The sequence below is a fragment of the Pelophylax lessonae genome (assembly GCF_965119305.1).
Source record: "Pelophylax lessonae genome assembly, chromosome: 9".
Classification (NCBI taxonomy): domain Eukaryota; kingdom Metazoa; phylum Chordata; class Amphibia; order Anura; family Ranidae; genus Pelophylax; species Pelophylax lessonae.
Window position 1 is genome coordinate 85,290,353 of NC_138776.1, and position 19,648 is coordinate 85,310,000.

The 19,648-nt window shown below is 43.7% G+C and overlaps 1 protein-coding gene across 6 annotated transcripts in view; it reads left to right on the top strand.

Annotated features, from left to right (window-relative positions):
- Positions 1 to 1,416: 1,416 nt before the first annotated feature.
- IDE (insulin degrading enzyme) overlaps positions 1,417 to 19,648 on the top strand; it is a 168,325-nt gene continuing 150,093 nt past the window's right edge. For 2 of the 6 annotated variants that reach the window (XM_082267651.1, XM_082267650.1), the window contains exon 1: positions 1,417 to 1,580. In XM_082267651.1, the coding sequence (XP_082123777.1) occupies positions 1,432 to 1,580 (149 nt within the window). In that variant the 5' untranslated portion in view covers positions 1,417 to 1,431. Of the gene's footprint in view, positions 1,581 to 1,615; positions 1,884 to 5,916; positions 6,002 to 19,648 lie in introns of those variants that run through there. The other 4 variants (XM_082267652.1, XM_082267653.1, XM_082267655.1 and 1 more) reach the window with 4 other exon arrangements.

Below are 19,648 nucleotides of genomic sequence, written 5' to 3' on the forward strand. Positions count from 1 at the left end.
TTTTGGTGGGTTTTTTTTTAACGCGTAATGGCGGCGATCTGCGATTTTTTTCGGTACTGCGACATTGCGGTGGACAGATCGGACCCTTGACTGACATTTTTGACACTTTTGGGGGTACCAGTGACATTACTGCAGTAATTAGTGCTATACATATGCACTGTTACTGCAAAAATGACACTGGCAGGGAAGGGGTTAACTTTATTGGACAGGGAGGGGTTAAGTGTGTCCTAGGGGCGTGATTCTAACTGTGCAGGGACATTCCTATTGGTGTAAAAGCAAAGATCAACCGTTCTACATAGTAGAACGGACAGATCTTCACTTTTACACAGGGAGAACTGACAGGCAGCTTGTTTACACAAGCCGCTCTGTCTTTCTCCCTTCACAGGAGCGATCGTAGTGTGACTGGCGGACATCGAGTCCGCCGGTCACACGCACTGACTTGTCTGTGAACGGGCCGCGGCGGGCGCGCGCCCGCCCGCAATAGGCTCGCAAGTCAGTGACAGGCGAGTGACGTACCGATACATCACTCTGCCTGGCCGGGGCTGACCGCCGCAGTATATAGTCGTGCGGCGGTCGGCAACCGGTTATAAATTGTCGCTCTTTTTTTGTTTATAGCACAAAATCTAACAACCATACAGGTGATCAAATACCACCAAAATAAAGCTCTATTTGTGGGAAAAAAGGACATCAATTGTATTCGGGTACAGCGTTGCACGACCGCGCAATTTTTTGTTAAAGTAACGCAGTGCCGAATCGCAAAAATGGCCTGGTCATTAAGGGGGGTAAAAGCTTCCGGAGCTGAAGTGGTTAATAGATATAATTCCTTTTCAGTTTTAACCCAATTCCACCCAAGGCACGGGCTACAGATTCCATTGAATCCAACCCTTTCAGGATAGTCTGATATCTGGTCATCCCCTTCTGTACGCTGTGGTTAGATCTGCTGGCCCCTACGTCACTACTGAGCCCTGCTGGAAGCTAGGGGTGAAGGGGAGAAACCAAGCTGCACAGCAGGGGGATCAGGAGATTGACACTTCCAGGTGTGTCAGTTTCTGCAGGATCTTGCAGTTTGTCTTTAATTTTTCAATTTTTTATTTACATTTGTTTTTATTATTGATATCAAAGCTGCGGTTATCTGATGTTTACATGGTGCATGCGTGCTCCTGGTATGTGGCTCTGAAATGACAGAAGCCATTGAGCACCAGGCACCTAGCATTGTCAGGTGGAGGACAGCAATGACATGTCCAGTCACCTCAGTTCAGGTTGAAGTCATTGTTCATGCAGAGTGACTAATCAGCAACCAGTTTCTCAAGCTCCATCCCCTTTCTTTTTTTTTATCAAAGACCCAGGCGTGGAGAGAGGAGGCAGACTGGCAGCTTTCCAGCACTGGCATTCATTATAACCGAGCAGGTACGCTTCAATGATAGTAAACAGATGCGGCCTAGTTTAGGCCGCAGACGGCGAAGTTTCCTGCTGCACGCTTGGGTGTACCTCCTAAGTGTCGCGGGCGGCTTGGTAGGAAAGACCGGGGACTGGGTTGGAGGTGATTCAGCAGCACGGCAGCTGACTCCGGAGACTAAAGGGTGAGTAGAGGTAGTATGCTGGAGGCCGGGCCTGTGTGGTGTCTAGGAGGCGGGCTCCATAGGTCAGGAAGGGAGGGAGGACTTCCATAGGCCGCTCCCTCCTCGAGTGTTTGCGGTGCCGGGCCATGTTGCAGGGCTCACGCCGTTTCGCCAGCTGCCTGTGGGGGTTCCGTTCAGTCTCAGCAGGGTAAGAAGGTGGGAGACCGCGGCCTACAAGTGTACCCTCCATCTCCCTCCCCTGACACCCCACACCCGGCCCAGTACGTTCCTCCACTTCGCCCCGACACTCTGCAAAAGTCGTGAGTGAGTCAGCAGCCTGTCTGCTATGGGGTGGAATATTCCAAGGACAGCCCGAGCTTCTCCTCCTCTGTCCCTGGAATGTTCCTCTGATGGACAGGCGTAGGTTATGTGTGTATGAGGTGTCATTCCCAGCAGACATATTGTCCTGGGCCTTCCTCATGGGGGATGGCAGTCTCTGAGGTGCTAATTGGGGGGGGTCTGTCTGTCTGTCTTCTCTTCCTATTATACAAACTCAGGAACTCTAAATTTGCATTGTAGTTGATAATGCTTTGGATGCTATTAAAGTGCTAGTAAACGCTTGTGTTTTACCTGCGGGTAAACTTGTAGTAAAGCTTACCTGTAGGTGAAATGAATATCTCCTAAACCTGCACCATATAGGAGATATTCTAGCGAACAGCAGCCGGTGATGTCACCGGCACATGCGTGCTGATGTGATGGCATACCATTGCCATTCCTTCGGAGCTTTGTGCTACGATGAGACACCTGCGTGGTTCGGATAATCAGACGGCCGGAGACCCTGAACCCAGAAGGAAGAGTGGGGGAAGATGGGAGCCTCTGCAGCGGTGACAGCGCGTCCTCGCCGAAGGAAGAGAAGGTGAAGATGGAAGCCTCTGCTAGCGCGCCCTCCCCGAAGGAAGAGAAGGTGAAGTTGGAAGCCTCTGCTGTGGTGACAGCGCGCCCTCCCTGAAGGAAGAGAAGGTGAAGTTGGAAGCCTCTGCTGTGGTGACAGCGCGCCCTCCCTGAAGGAAGAGAAGGTGAAGATGGAAGCCTCTGCTGCGGTGACATCGCGCCCTCCCTGAAGGAAGAGAAGGTGAAGTTGGAAGCCTCTGCAGCGGTGACAGCGCGCCCGCCCCGAAGGAAGAGAAGGTGAAGATGGAAGCCTCTGTAGCGGTGACAGCGTGCATGCCCCGAAGGAAGAGAAGGTGAAGATGGAAGCCTCTGCAGCGTTGACAGGGCACCCTCCCACCAAGGAGGACCGGGTGAAGATGGAAGCCTCTGCTGCAGTGACAGTGCGCCCTCCTGGAAGGAAGAGTGGGTGAACATGGAAGCCTCTGCAGCGGTAAAAGTGCGCCGCTGGAGGGCTTGGTTTTAAAGTAAGTCTTTATTTATGTGCTAGTATCCGATGCATACTAGCTCTAGAGGTGCACCGTATGGAGGTTTTGGTGCCGGAACCAAAAATTTAGGATGCATGAAAAAAAAAAAAAAAAAAAAATATATATATATTTATTTTTTTGATATATAATTGTGTTATTCAACCTTTTATTTTAAAATCATTAATTTAAATAAATATGAACTTATTGTTGGCCATTATCGGGCACTTTAGCGTAGGAAAAGCTCAAGAAAGATGCTTCCTTAAGTTCTGTGTATGTCTTTTACACTGCTTTGTTACGCTTCCATTGTGGCGTTACAAATCTTGCTTGCTGCATTTTTGGTCAGTTAAAAAAAAAAAAAAAAAAAAAAAAAAAAAAAACAAATGCACCAAAAACGTATCTCCCCATTGAAATGTAACAAGAACGCACCAATGTTACGTTTTTGAAGAGGTTTTTGAGTCACATGACCTAATGAAAAAACAAACGATAAGCTCAGTAAAATCGTCGCAGAATCAAGTGCATTTTCAGCGTCATTATTGGCACCTTTTTCTTGATTGGCAAAATTCCAAAAACACCATTTTCGGCCGCTGCAATTTCAGTGCATCTGTAACTACTCTAACACATTATATTGCCTTGCAGGTGTAAACTTATTTTTTTTCTGTCAGCATTTACTACCACTTTAAGAATTCTTGTTCCCCCCCCCCCCCCCCCCCTCAGCATCTACTATAGTACAGCGCGTTTCTCTGTGGGTAAGGAATGTGCACAATGTTGCGTTTGCTCTCCATCTGAGATGGCCAGAGATGTGAACCTAGCCTTAGGCGAGGTTCTTACTATACTGGTTTCCTGGTGGCCACATTTGCATTGGCACAACAGCCTACTCCTTTAAATGAGCTGTTGCACCTTCTCCAAAATCGCAGTCATAGTGCTATTAGATTTGCAGTTTGGGGGTTCCGTTAAAATGTAATGGCTCCCCCGCTCCTCTAACAGCAGCATGTTTTTGATGCTGGTAAGTGTGTGTGCCATGCCTGCATATAGTGTTAACTTTAGCTTCTTTGCCTTAGGGTCCTTTCACACGGTCCGTTCCGTAGACGGAGTCCGTTCTGCTCAGAAATCTAAAAGCTAAAGAGTTTTCCTTTTGTAAAGAGGAGTTTGTCACCTGTTGTAAAAATAAAAGTCAGCAGTTACAAAAAAGTGTTGCTACTGGCTTTTAAAAACAGCCACTTACCTGTCCCAAGATCCAGCGATGAGCTCACCCGCTGTCTTTGGTCCCCGGCGCTGGCATCTTCACTATTGGAAATGCGGCTGTGACAGCTGGTGGCTTCACAGCCGGGTGGTCACTGTACATGCACGAGTTGCGCTGCGCATCCTGAGTGGTGGATGCAGTCTTCTGGGACCTGTCAGTGTCCCAGAAGACTACAGCGCTCGGAACGTAAGTGGGAAGCGGGTACCTGTCAAAATCTCAGGTACCCGCTCCTCAAAAGTGCCAATTGTTTAAGAGGAGTGGGGAACAAGTCCTTAAAGCAGAACTTCCCCTTTTGGGTGGAGCGCCACTTTAATGTGTTCTATGCATTAAAGTGATATTAAAGCTTTGTAAAAAAAAAAAGTTATACTTACCTGCTCTGTGCAGTGGTTTTGTACAGAGCAGCTTTGATCCTCTTCTTTTCGTCACTCCTGGAATTTAACGTGCATTTTCAATTTGTGTTGCAGTGTACGTTTTACTGAACATCCTCACACATCATAACGCATATCAACACTCACTGATGCTTTACTTGTGCATTATAAGTGAAAGTTTTCTTATTGAATATGAAAATATATATTTTTTTTTATCAGAAACAAAGGTGTGAATCCAGTCTTGTGGCCTCGTATTTTATATTATTAATAATAATAATTAATATACTGTATGTGTGTGTATGTATATACCGTATTTTCCGGCGTATAAGACGACCCCCCCCCCCCCCTAATTTTCAAGTTAAAACATAGGTTTTGGGCTATACTCGCCGTATAAGACTACCCCCCCCTTCCGAAGCAAGGGAACACCATTGAAAAACATCAGATTTCTCATAGATCTCCAAGGTACCCTAGTACTGTAATACATGTAATCTCTCATAATATCTCCAAGGTACCATAAGTATTACCAGTAGATGTAATCTCTCAAGGCACTGGCTGTGCGGGAATCATGTACCGGTATACCGTATGTACCGTCGTTTCGGTTACATACAGTATACCGTGCTGAGCCAATCACAGTGAGCGATGTATTCTATTATTGAATGCAAAGCTTGCTTGGATTGGCAGAGTCAGAGAGGCGGGCTGATGTTACTCCGCCAATCCGAGCAGGCTTTGCATTCAATAACAGAATACATCACTCTCCCTGATTGGCTCAGCGTGGTACACTGCATGTAGCCAAAGCTACGGTACATACGGTATACCGGTACAGGATTCCCACACAGCCAGCGTCTTGAGAGATTACATCTACCGGTAATACTTATACTTAGTTACCTTGGAAATATTATGCTCGGCGTATAAGACGACCCCCCCCCCCCCCCCCCCATTTTTGGGGGATTTTTTTGAGGTTCAAAAGTAGTCTTATACGCCAGAAAATACAGCGTGTATGTATGTGTGTGTATGTATGTATGTATGTATGTATGTATATATATATATATATATATATATATGTGTGTGTGTGTGTGTATAAAAAAAAAAAAAAATTATAAAGTGAGAAAGAGTAAACATTTCTGCCAGGTCCTTGTTTCGGTCAGTGACGCCACTAGGGAGATTTTTCTTTCCAGTCTTGGTTTCCCAAATACAGTGATAAGCTCTGATGTGTTCAGACTAGGATTCAAACCCACGTGTGTGAGCCGATCAGGGAACAGTCATGTGTACAGGCCAATCTTCTGCAGTTGGGGTGTTCCCCGCCCCGCAGCTGCATATGTATATAGCTAGGGGGAATGTCCCAGCCTCAGAGGGTTGGCTGAGCACAAGTAAGAGTTGCCTGGCGTTCTCACACAGGGGTTTGGATCCTAGTTGAAGCAGGTAAGCTCGCTTTCTCTTAACAATAGCACTGTAAAGTGAACAAGCCAGAAAGAAAGCATTTTTGATGAGATAGATATAAAAAGCATTATTTTATCGCCACACGTTGTATTAATAAAGTCCTATTTTATTTGCTGTGTGTATGTAAAATATTTATATATTTCATTGGGAACATGACAGATGCTCTTTTCCCCCCTTTGGTGTATACTGGCAGACGCCAGAACTTTGGTAGCCATATATCATTTTACTGACTATGGGATCATTACAAAGACCAAAAGCATTCATTAATATTGCATTCCCCAAATTTCTCATACATCCCTTTTTAGTAAAGGTACGTTTGTTTGAAAATAATGAAACACAAGGACTTGCTCTGTAATCCATTTGAACTTGTTGACATTAGAAGTTGTCCCTAGTAGTCGTGACTCAACACCACAACGTGAACATGAAGGCAGCTCACGGCAGTGCTGAGCAAGTCTGACCTTTGAGATATTGGGTGACATGACCCAGCAGTGCTTCTGGCATTGTTTACACTCATATTTTTCTTGCCATGGAACCCTGCAGTGCGATCTTTTCTTCTATTACACCTGCGGATATTCCATAGCAATATTTTTCCCTGTTAAATATTAATGGATAATGGCTTTAAGTGCCGGTTCACACTAGTACGAATTGTCAGGCGACTTGGTCAGCCTGACAAGTCGTGCACCGTCGCGGTCCATAGTGTAGTACAGGAACGGTTCTAATAGGAGCGACACAAGTCGCTCCGACTTAGAAAAAGGGTCCTGTACTACTTTGGGGCGACCTGGAGCAACTTGCATAGACATTCATTTTATGAAGTCCGTGCAAGTCGTGCTGAAGTCGCGATGCACGCGACTTCACAGGTCGCCCCTGAAGTCGTGCCGCTTCAGTGTGAACCGGCACTTAAAAAATATCTTTAGTTTTGCATTTGTTTAGTTTTTTTTTTTTTTTCTCGCTTTTAGTCTCTCATGGGCTTCTTAATTCTCTTGTATTTGAGTTGTATTCTAACATTTTACTTTCTCCCTTCAGTATGTAAAGCACTGCACAAACTGTTGACTTTATATAAATCCTGTGTAACAATTATTTCCAATGAACTTATGCCTAGTACAAACAATTAAATTGTACGAAAAATAGATTCAGAGCGATCGTCCGATATTCTGATTTAGTGCACAGCTTTCGAGGGCCAATCGTGACAGTTCATGTGAAAATAGCTGAAATGACAAGTGCAAGACTTTTTCTCGTACAATACCAGAACAAACAATTTTGGTGTCATTAGTGTAGAATTTGTATGAAAAAAAAACAATTGTGTAACCAAGAGACCGCGCATGCTTGGAAACAAAAGAAAACATTACAATACAACATCACTTCCGAAGTTGTATTCTGTCGTACTAGATTTTTCGTAGCTTGAGGTAACCTACTGTTTTTTTGAACCGAAGACTAGCATGTGTTAAAAAAAAAAAAAAAAAAAAAAAAATAAATAAAATTATTCGTCCAATATTCTTAGCATGTGTACTAGGCATTACACTGGACTAGGCAAACATCAGAGGGATGTGATTCCATTAAAAGATAAGTCCACCCTAAAACTAAAATCCCTACATCTATAGATGTCCACGATCTAACACTAACCTTTCTAACCCTGTAAAGAAGAAATCAGCATACTTACCTTTTTTGAAGCTGATCTGACCCGATCTCCAGCAGTGGAAGCTCTGCAGAGGACACGGCCGACAATGGCTGTTTAATGAATGGAAAGTGACGTCACCCATAGACTTACTATGGGGCTTCCATTGTCGGCTGCTTCCTCTGCACCCACCTACACAACGAAGCCGCGACTGACAACTCAGCGTGGGATGAGGTTGGATGGGCTTCAAAAAAGGTAAGTATACTGATTTATTCTATACAGGGCTAGATAGGTTAGTATTAGATCAGGGAGGTCTATAGATGCAGGAATTTTAGGGTTAGGGTGGACTTATTCTTTAAAAAACGGACACGCCTTCCAAAGTTGAGCTCAGGCAGTATTATTTTTTTTTAAAGACAATTTGGCCTCATACATACAGGCTTTGTTTTCTTCCTCCCCTGGACCCTGTTACTCCAGGGGAAGAAAACACAACTTAATAAAATGCACCCAAAGCTTTTTGCGTTTTGCATGCGGGTTTGATGTGCTGTTATGCACGCTTGGCGTTAAATACATTATTTTGTGTAGAATATTGATATTACCTAAATGCATCAAGTTTTAATGCACATTTGGCATTTTTTTTTTTTTCTGCCCAAATGCTCCCCTTCTGAACACACAAGTGATGTGATGTTTCTTTCATTAGGTAATTTTCCTATAAAAGTGGCATATTTGATGTCCTGTGTGCATGAGGCTTTTGGGTATGTAGCTGCTGAGATTTTTCCAGCTCTGGATAATTGTTTTAAAAACTATTAACTTATGCGTAAAGCTGAATTAAACCCAAAAGCAAACCCGGTTCTTAGATAAAACCGCTGCATTTTCGTTTTTAGGCTTTTTCCTTTATATTCATCTGGTGATCCAGCCAATAAGGCTGTGGGTTTTCAAAAGAACAAGCTGTCCAGCAGCTGTAGCAGTTAGTGTTGAGACAAACTATTTACCAGTGATGGGTGCTTAAATGATCAGCTTTTATTTTTTCGTGTAGGACCTTTGTTCTGGAAGAAATGGCTGTAACTTTTTGTGTAACTTGCAGGGTGAGTTGGGGTTTGTCTTTAGTGTATCTAAATCTACTCGTATATCTAAGGGTCCATTCACACTAGCGCGACTTGTCAGGCCTGAGAAGTCGCGGTGGGTCGCTCGCCATTGAATAGTACAGGACCCGTTCTAATAGGAGTGACACAAGTCGTTCCGACTTAGAAAAAGGGTCCTGTACTACTTTGGGGCGACCTGGAGGTGACTTGCATTGACTTCAATTATATGAAGTCCATGCAAGTCGCGCCGAGGTCGCCCCACCAAGTCGTGTCGCCGCAGTCTGAACGAGGTCTAACACTCTCCTACTCCCCCCCCCCCCCCCCCCCCTCAGACTGACAATACTGCTGTCCAAAGGTGCTCCTTCAGAATGGAGGTACTCTAATACAGGAGGTGTGTTACTGGCAAGATTAACAGGTGAAAGCGGGGTAAAAAAGAGAACCAATGCAGCCACCACATCTAATGATCGGTATTACAATTTTTTTTTTTTTTAGGTTTAATACTGCTTAACCTCTTCCCCACCAGCCACCGTAGTTGTACTGCAGCAGGTCAGCTCTATTAGGTGAAACGACGTGTGTGTGTGTGTATGTGTGTGTGTATATATATATATATATATATATATATATATATAATATATATTTCGTGTAGCAGTTAGTGGGGGCGCGCACGCACCGATTGGCTAGAGTGGGAGCCGGGCGCAATCTCCGCCGGGCAACCGCGATCGCTCCCCATGGAGACAGAATGGCGGTCCGCCGATGTAGTAAACACGGCAGACCGCTGTTCTGTCAGTGATGAACACAGGGATCCTGTGTTCCTCCTATTTAAGAACACAGGTCTCCGTGTTCATCCACTGAATACATCCCCTACACAGTTAGAAGCATCCCCTAGTCATACATTTGACCCTGGTGTTCACCCCTTCTTTGCCAGTGTCAGTACAGTAACAGTGCATATTTTTAGCACTGATTACTGTAGCAATGTCACTGGTCCCCCCCAAAAGTGTAATAAAATGTCAGTTAAGTGTCCGGTCTGTCCGCTACAATGTAGCAGTCCTGCTAAAAATCGCTGATCGCTGCCATTACTAGTAAAAAATAAAGACCTCAATCTGTCCCCTAGTTCGTAGACGCGATAACTTTTGCGCAAAACAATATACACCCTTTAGAATTTTTTTTTTAACAAAAATATTTAGGATACATATTGGCCTAAAATTATGAAAAATTAGATTACATGTTTCCTTCTTCTTTCTTCTTCTTTCTTCTTCTTTCTTCTTCTTTCTTCTTCTTTCTTCTTCTTCTTTCTTCTTCTTTCTTCTTCTTCTTTCTTCTTCTTTCTTCTTCTTTCTTCTTCTTCTTTCTTCTTCGTTTTATAGCAGAAAGTAAAAAATTATATATTTTTTTCAAAATTGTCGTTCTTTTTTTGTTTATAGCAGAAAAAATATCGCAGAGGCGATTAAATACCACCAAAAGAAAGCTGTATTTGTGGGGGAAAAAGGACAGTTTCATTTGGGTACATCATCGCACGAAATAACGCAGTGCCGTATTGCAAAAAATGGCCTGGTCATTAAAGGGGGTAAAACCTTTCAGTCCTTAAGTGGTTAGAGGAGTTCTAGCCTGGGGGAAAAATTAAAAGAAAAAAACAAAAAAAAAACCCCAGAAGTGATGTGAACAAAATTGCCTACTGCGCATGGGCTATGCTTTCCAACATGGCCGCTATGCGTTTCAATAGATTTCCTTATCTGACAGAACATGAAGGCGGCAGCGAACGTCTTACACCCAGGCAAGTCTTAAATGTCACACTTATTTTAGCAGTAAACTCACCTTGTATAGACTATTTCACCATGACCGAGTGAAATAGTCTGTTTTGCGCTGAGCAGTGCGGGGTGTAGTAAGATGGCTACGCCACCTTCTGCCTGAAGGCTTGTCGCTCTATATACTATAATAGTAATAATACTATAATTGTATCTTGTATTTGAGGATATAAGTTGAGTTTAGTGCTAAAATATGTGTGAAATTGAAGAATTGGCTGGGTGTAAGAAGATGTCAGATGGTGCCTTCCTGTTCTGTCACATTTAGGAAACTTATTGGAACGCATAGCGGCCATGTTGGAACTCATGCTCAGTAAGCATTTTTGGCTCAGAGCGTCGCCTCCGTTAAATTTTCTGATGAAGTGGTATTCTGACAGAACACCGGCATTATTTGAGCTGCTTAGCTGTATCGGTTGTTGTTACAAGAAAGCTGACAGTCCGCTCTAAAAAAAACGGTACCGGGGTGATGTCTGTAATATAGGCATTACTCCGGTACAACCACTTGAAGCAATATCGGCAAGTTTGTGGCCGATAACATTACTTAAAAAAAAAAGTGAATATCGGCCCCACCGATAATCGGTCGTTCCCTAATTCAACCCACGGAGAACTATAATAAACTAGCTCGAGTGGCAGGGTTACATTAAGGAAACCTGCTGTACTGAGAAAATATGGGGGCTGCTGTTTCTGATCTTCTGAAAATGCTAGGTCTTACTGATCTATCACATGCAGTTCTTTGTGTCTCTAATACCTGCTGAATGCTTTTTCCAGGTCAGTGACTAATCACACTGAGCCAAAGGCCTTGTTCACCTTGGTAAAAACAGGTGGTTGGGCCAAAGTACAAGCTTCCCCCTAAAGAAGAACCTACAGCTACTCAGGGCTGTACACATGCAAAAATGAAATCCCCAGTCACGGTCGTTGTGCAGTACTTTAACGGAATGGGGCGTGTGCATTGCATGTGATTGCAGTGAAGTGGTTTGGCCTTTTTCTGGGCTAAAACAGGCAGTGAGGAGGTGACCCTATCGCCTCCCAGTCACCTGTCAAATGACCTCTAAAAAGCAGTCCAGAGGGGAGGCAAGAGTCTGTGTGAAAGAGGCCAAAAAACAACGGTCAACTTGCAGCTTCTGGTATGTGTGGTGTCGGGAGCAGTGCCAATGCACTGAAAACAACACTTGGCATTAGAACAGCTTTTTTCCATTTTTTTTTTTTTTTTAAAGTGAATAAAAACTGCCCTCAGGTCATGCACAGATCCTCCTACATATGTTGTACCTGTTTATCTGCAGTCTTCTTATCTCGGCATCTGTTCAAAGTCCAGAATTTCTAAAGCTTGTCTGAGCTGTCAGAAAAAGGGGGTGCAGAGCTGAAATTACACTCTGCGGAGCTCAGTAAGGAGAGCTCTGAGAGCGGATTGGAGGAAAGAGACACACAGAAACTGAGGCTGTCAATCTACTGGAGCGTCTTCCCCGTCACCATATTTCTCTTGGTGTCAGGAAAACTTATCAGAAGTGATTCATACTGATAGCAGAGAAACAAGGCCGCAGACAGAAATTAGATTTAGTGCCCTAGGTTGAGTACGTACTATGGAGGGATATGCTTTGTTCATATATCATTTCTGAGGTTTAGACCTCGCTCACATTGGAGTGACTTGTCATGCGGTTTGTAGGTCATATTGCATGGTAATTCGCACCCTGGTATCGACAATGGCTCTGTTCAAATCAGTGCAACTCTGACTTTTCTGTGCTGCATCAATTTGAAAAAGTCGTTCTTGCATTACTTTTGGTCATTTCAGGTGATGACTTGCATAGACATCTGTGCATGAAGCTGCTCAGATGTCTTCCAAGTCGCACTGACATGGTTTTGAAATTGTGTGATTTCCGATGAAGTTGCATAATTTCAAAGCTGCATACAATGTGAACGAGGTGTTATAACCACTTTAAGTTCTCATCGCTGCAGCAGTGGTATGAAGCGCAGTGTAGCATAACACTGCTGCATCATCACATGGTACGATGGAAAAAAGACCCCATGCTGGGTTTTATTTATATGTACACCACTGCATCCCACTGGAGTTATCTGACCTAATTGGGCTGACTGTGTGCAGGGAACAGCTGTACAGCACAGCCCAATGCACCTGGTGTGAACCGGCCCTTAGGAGGGCTGCATAGTACCCCACATATTTCTCTAGTGTTAGAGGATGCTGCATATTGTTCTGTTCATTTATGTCCAAGGGCATTGGAATGCTCTGGCATGACTCATTTCATTAAATGTCACTGCATAGCTGGCAGGGCATACTGTTACTGTATTTTAGCAAACATCTCAGACATACATACATTCCTTCAGTCTTTTATGTAAACTAGCACATCCCACTTACAATCTAAAATGATTTTTTCAGTCTCTCAAATAAGCATATGGTTCCCTATTTTCATGCTTTATCAGTGTGCACCTGTAGCTGTGTATACCAGGTAATGTCATCTTCTTTTCCTTCCCTTTTTGCTCATCATGGTTTATGTTGTGGTGATTTTCTGTGTGTAGGTTTACATGCCAGGTATTTATTGTATTTGCATGATTTCAATACATTTTCATACATAGGGTGGCTTACTTTGGTTGTTTTTCTGTGTTTTCTAGTAGTTTTCTTTTAGAGATGAGATTAAATAGCTGCAGTGCAGTTGATATGTGTGTTTTAGTGATTGGTGAGCTACGCATGCTTGGAAATGAAAGAATACATACAAAACACTTCAACCCATTACATCACTTCTGAAGTTGAATTCTGTCGTACCAGAATTTTTGTATGAAAGTAACCTCTTTACTTTCCATATGAGACTAGCATGCAACATTAAAATGGATGGAAATTTGTCTGATAATCTGATCGTGTGTACGAGGCTTAAGGCCTTGTTTACATGGGCATACTACACCATACACCTGTGTGAGGACCTGTGTTTGCCTGCATGGAGATGCACAGGTATTCATGCAGGCATTCCCAATCATGTCGCTTGGAATGCAGTGGCTGCATGGACAGCATGTGTTCAGGGTCATGCACCTGCACTGCTGTCAGATTGGGAGCAGACACTGCGTCCCAGTTGACATGAATGGGACTTGTGCAAGAGATGTGCAGAACACCTGTGCATCCCTGTGTACACCATAGTATGCCCATGCGAATGAAGCCAAATCCAGAAAGCATCACACATGGTTACTGGAATTATTCTTTTTACAGCATCACCAGTCCTAATCAAACTTGCTGGGCAAGTTGCTCTAAAAACTCTAGTTACTGTTCCTCTTCTTTTTGTATGTAATTGACAAGGAGCCCTACAGTGGGTGTGTTTAAGAATCTTTCCTGTATTACAAGCAGGGGTTGCTTCTTGCTTGCTGACCCGCCATTCCAGAGCATCAGAGTGCAATGCCCCATAAGCCGATGGCTCCTCTGTAGCGCTGGCTTCCGTCCCATGTGGAGTGATAGCAACTGCACTTCACCTTCTATTCCGGCTAGTGATCTCCAGAGTGGTGCCAGCAGCTAGAAAGAAGAGCTATTCAGGTCAGTGTGAATCAATACACTGGGCGGAATAGTATAGGGCTGCTTTCAAACAGATGTGCTGCAGTTTACCTACACTGTGTGTGCAGTGTTCCTGCAGCTTTCCTGCAGGTTTGCGCTTAGTCATAGACTTCTTTTATTATATCCTGTGGGTTTGGTGCACTTTCTGAATACAGGAGTTTTGGTGTGCTTTCAGAAATCACCACACCTGCAGGATATAAAAGCAGTCTATGGCAAAGCGTAGCTGACCCAGGAAAGTCGCATATGCACTGCACCTGCGGTGCAGGTAAAATGCTGCTCATCTGTGTGAAAGCAGCCTTATAGGGGGCTCAGAACAGTAAGGGTTCATTTACATTTGTAGTTTGGGGGTTGGTAAAACCCCATAGTTTTTACCACCCCTGCCCCAACCGCACCCCCTTTAGCTGCAGTGGCCAGGGGTGTACTCATGTTGCAGCCGCAGCAAGAGTTATACCCCTGTCATGGTTGGTAAGTGTAGCACCTGCCAAGCATGTCTTATTCAAGTGAATGAGGGTACTCTGCAAGTGCCCTGCAACCTTGTGCAGTACAGCATACAAGGGGTTAAAGAAGGCAGCGTTGTTACTTTCTCACCGCCTGCTTTAACCCCTTGGGCTCTGCAGAAGCTTGCAGAATGGCCCCATTTACTTGAATGGGTCACATTTGGAAGGCGGTAGCACCCACCAACAGCAACATGAGGTTTAATTCCTACTGCGGCATGTGTATGCCTTTGGCTGCTACCTCAGCAGCTAAAGGGGTTGAGATTGGGGGCAGTAAGTCCGCAAATCAACCGAAGGGTATTACCACCCCCCAACTTTGTGTAAAAAAAAAAGCCCTAAGGCTTCCAGCACGGGCAACAATCGCTGGAAAATCGTGTTGCGATCGGAAATGCCATTGAAAGTAATGGGGATCGCAAGCACGTCCCATGTTTTGCAGCGATTTGGGATCGCGGGCAGAATCAGGGCGATTCCGCCCATGATCAGAACGTTATGGTGTAAACGGAGCCTAAGGGTACCGCTGCCAAATGCAACTAAGGGCCCATTCACAAGTGCCCCAGACACTGCTGCTCCTCTGAAAGGTGATCCGAGTGTTTGACATGTGGTGAGGAGGCGATATGTTGCCTCCTAACCACGTGATTTAAACCCATGATTGCAATGCTTGTGATTTAATCCTCTAATTGCTGTGCTGTGTTGCAGTCAGGTGTGAGAAGGTGACACTGGGTGACACTGTGCCCGGTGATGTTTGACTTATCCCATGTTGTTCAGGTAGATCTGCAACTCTTTAAGGTTGCCTACCCCTGTTTTAGAGCCTGTTCACATCCTATGCATTGGACTTCACTGGTCACCCTTGCCCAAGGCATAGACAAAGCTTTTTGCCATAAAGCAGTATTAAACCCAAGAACAAACATTTCTTATATTGGAGCATACCAATTCTTAGATGTGGTGGCTGCATTACTTTTCTTTTCTTTTGGCTTTCTTTCTTTTATTTTCACCTGGTGATTTTGGCCAGCAAGTCTCTTGTTTTTCAAAAGCACAAGTTACAGGGATGAGACAAACCATTTACCACTGACATGGGTGACTACAATGATCAGCTTTTATTTATATAAAACCTTTATCCCAAAAGGAAAAATAACTTGTTGCTATAACTGCTTATAAAGTGTATAGAAAAGAAAGGAAGAGGAGGCGCAAACACCTAGTGCATTACCCGTGGTCAATGTAGCAAATATTTAATAAAAAATGCCAAATGCATACTCAGACGTAAAGATAAAAACATGTTACAAGAATCCACCATGTGTGAACTGGAACAAGTCCTTCAGTCAGGACCGCTAACGCGTTTCGGGGGTCAGGCCCCCTTCCTCAGCTCAGAGGAAGGGGGCCTGACCCCCGAAACGCGTTAGCGGTCCTGACTGAAGGACTTGTTCCAGTTCACACATGGTGGATTCTTGTAACATGTTTTTATCTTTACGTCTGTGAGTATGCATTTGGCATTTTTTATTAAATATTTGCTACATTGACCACGGGTAATGCACTAGGTGTTTGCGCCTCCTCTTCCTTTCTTTTCTATGTACCCGTATTGGAGTTCCCTGCCTGAGGAGAGCAGCACGCCAGTCTTCCCATTCGGAGTGAGCGCTGGGCTGAATTTTTTGTGCTTATAAAGTGTAAGCTGGGGTTTGGCTTCAATTTGTTAGTGTATTTTAATCTGCTAGTCCATCTAACACAACCCTCCCCCAGACTGACAATTCTGCTGTCCAAAGGTTCCCCATGTGTTTCTTCATCCAGAGTGGGGGCAGTTTACCACTTGCCGACCAGCGGGCGTGCTTGTACTGCGGCAGGTTGGCTCTGTCGTTTCACGGAACAGCTAGTGGGGGCGTGCGCCAATTGGCCACAGGGGGAGCCATTCAACGGGTCTGGCAGCCGCAATCACTCCCTGTGGAGACAGAACAGCCATCTGCCGATGTAACAGCAGACCGCTGTTCAGTCAGTGATTAACACAGGGATCCTGTACTACTCCTATTTAGGGACACAGGTCTCTCTCTGCCCCCTAGGGACACATTTAACCCTTTGATTGCCCATGGTGGTAACCCCTTCCCTGCCAGTGTCATTAGTACAGTAACAGTGCATATTTTAAACACTGATTACTGTAATAATGTCACTGGTCCCCCCAAAAGTGTCAAATGTCAGGGGTCCGATCTGTCCGCCGCAATGTTGCAGTCCTGCTAAAAATAGCTAATCGCCGCCATTACTAGTAAAAAAATAAATAAAAAAAAATGACATAAATCTTTCCCCTAGTTTGTAGATGCAATAACTTTTGCGCAAACCAATCAATACACTTATCAGGATTTTTTGTTACAAAAAAAAAATGTAGCAGAATACATATTCTTTAATTAAATTTTTATATTGGGAATGTTTTATAGCAGAAAGTACAAAATATTGTTGTTTTTATTTTTATTTTTTTTTCAGAATTGTCGCTTTTTTTTTGTTTATAGCGGAAAAAATAAAAATCTCAGAACAGATCAAATACCACCAAAAAGTGCTATTTGTGGGGGGGGGGGGGGGAGGACCTCAATTTTATTTGGGTACAGCGTTGCATGGCCGTGCAATTGTCAAAGTAACGGAGTTCTGTATCGCAAAAAATGGCCTGTCATTAAGGGGGGTAAAACCTTCCGGTCCAGAAGTGGTTAATACAGGAGGTGTGTTACTGGCCAGCTCTGTGAAAACAGATAGAAGCCTATAAAAAGAAAACAAGTGCAGCCACCAAATCTGATTGGTAAGCTGCAATAATTACATTTATTCAAAAAGATCTATTTATATTTCAGTCACCTGGAATACAAGTTCAACAAGTACAACAGCCCTAGAACACTTAAACAGGAGATTTAGAGCGCTCCCCGAGTCCTCACCACCTCCAACCCCACCCCCACTACATGTAAATGCAATGTAAATAGATCTTTTTGAATAAACGAAGAATATGAGACAGTATTACACTATTGGAGCTTTCTATTTTCTTACATGTTTTATATGGAGCCAATTTTAGAGAAAGACAAGGCAGCTACATCTATCTATAGGGATCTGTAATTTTACAGCTCGACTGCCCATACCATGTAAATGGGGGGCAAATATTTTTGGTGAGTGGCCAGCTGATGGGAGTGGTGTTGGGATGTCTCATTGTTGGTGGAATTTATGGTGATAGAATCACTTTTATTCCCGGGATCCACGGCATTGGATAACCAAATTAAGCACCTTTTTCACGGAGCTGTGCGATATCTATTATCCATCAATATATTTTTTTGGACTTCCATTAAATATTTTCTGAGACACTTATTTATTCATATTAATTTATTTATTTAGCATTTGCGCTGCTTGGTGTTTTCCTTTTGTAAGTGGTGTATTCACTATTTTGTTACAATTTTATTTAAGTAAAAGCGGCTGCAGTTTATATTATATTTTTTTTTACATTTAGTTTTGTGAATATGTTTAGAGCGAGAGATTTCACTATATTTACACAATATTACGTTTTTGGTTTTGGGTTTAAGAGTAGTGGCAAAGACACTGCACTGCACTCTTGTGACCCAGATGACATCACAGAGCTGGTCCAGGCTCTGCAGGGATCCTGACAATGCTGTCTGGATCTACCCAGATGCCTGACCTGAAGCTGACTTGGCCTCTCAGCGCGCTGGTAAGATCCTGAGCCAGCCGCTCTCTCCCCCCTGCACAGCCCGCCACCCCATTCAGTGCTGGAGAAGATAGCTGGTGACTGACAGTCATGGCTCTCTGCTCAGTGAAGACCAAGAACTGAGTGATCACCTGTCATGTGGGGGTCAGCTGCATCATCAGACCAATGCAACAGTCACATATGTGGATGAATGTATGTTTCTCCTTGGAATCTGGATACAGCTTTAAATCACAGCTCTAAAAAGAGTAATACAAAGAGTATTTTTTTCCCCAGCTTTTGCAGTGGAGTACTCCGCATCACAACCTATTCCAGTAATTAAAGTTGAATTTAATGTCACTTTCTCACTTCACTAAAGTTAAAAAAAAAAAAAAACTGTTTGTGTGAACGGCCCTTTCATTTGTTTCATCTGAAACATGCCTTTAAACACTGTTTTGGGCTGCAAGTCTATGGAGTTTAAAGCGGTTGTATCCTCACAACAAAAAAAAAAAAACCTGCAGGACAAAAGCATAATGAGCTAGTATGTGAAATACTTACCTTTAAAATGAAGCCCCGACATGGTCGCCCAGACAGCTCTTAGGGAGCTATCATGTTCCCTCAGCGTCTCTTCGGGATCGGCGGCTTCGTCGCTGTGAATGGCCTGAGCCGCGATGACGCCACTCCCGCGCATGCGCGCGGGATTTTACTTTCCGGCAAGGAACTCTGAAGGTCCGCCAGACCTTCAGAGCGTGTGCGCCACTGGTGTCAGCGGCTGCATGCAGGGTGAATATCTCCTAAAAGGTGCCGGTTTAGGAGATATTAATTTTTACCTACAGGTAAGCCTTATTATAGGCTTACCTGTAGGTAAAAGTAATGGCGGAGTATACTAACGCTTTAAAGCTCAGCTGTGGGATAAGCAAATATTTTCGAACTAAAGAGTCATGTGTATGTTTGCTTAAATGTTGGTGTGCTTTTGTGTACTTCTTCCAGATTTATGTAATTATTATTAAACTTTGTGCAGAAGGTTGCTGTAATAAAAAATAAAGCCCAGTCACTGCTGCGCTCTCTCCTTTTGCGGGGTGACTTTTCTTTCCCCCGTCCCCTCTTCTTGTTTTCTGGAAGCAGACTGTAGTGGGCGGAGCCTGCTGAGTCCCTCCCACAGCTCTGTTTGCAAAGGATTTTGTGTAGCACTGTGATGTGGCTGGGACTTTTGAAAATGAATAACTAGGTTCAGAAAGCCATTTGATACACAAAGTAGTAGAAGTATCATTATTGGCTACTGAGGAATACATTTAAAATTAGTGAAGCACCCAAAAAAATATTCTGGTGCTGAAACCTAAATTAACGTTTAAAAAAAAAAAAAATGCTTTTATATAGAATTGTATTAAATTGGAGTTCCCCCCCCCCCCCCCACCCCAAAAAAAAAAAAAAAATGAAGAAATTAAATTAGGCAGCTAT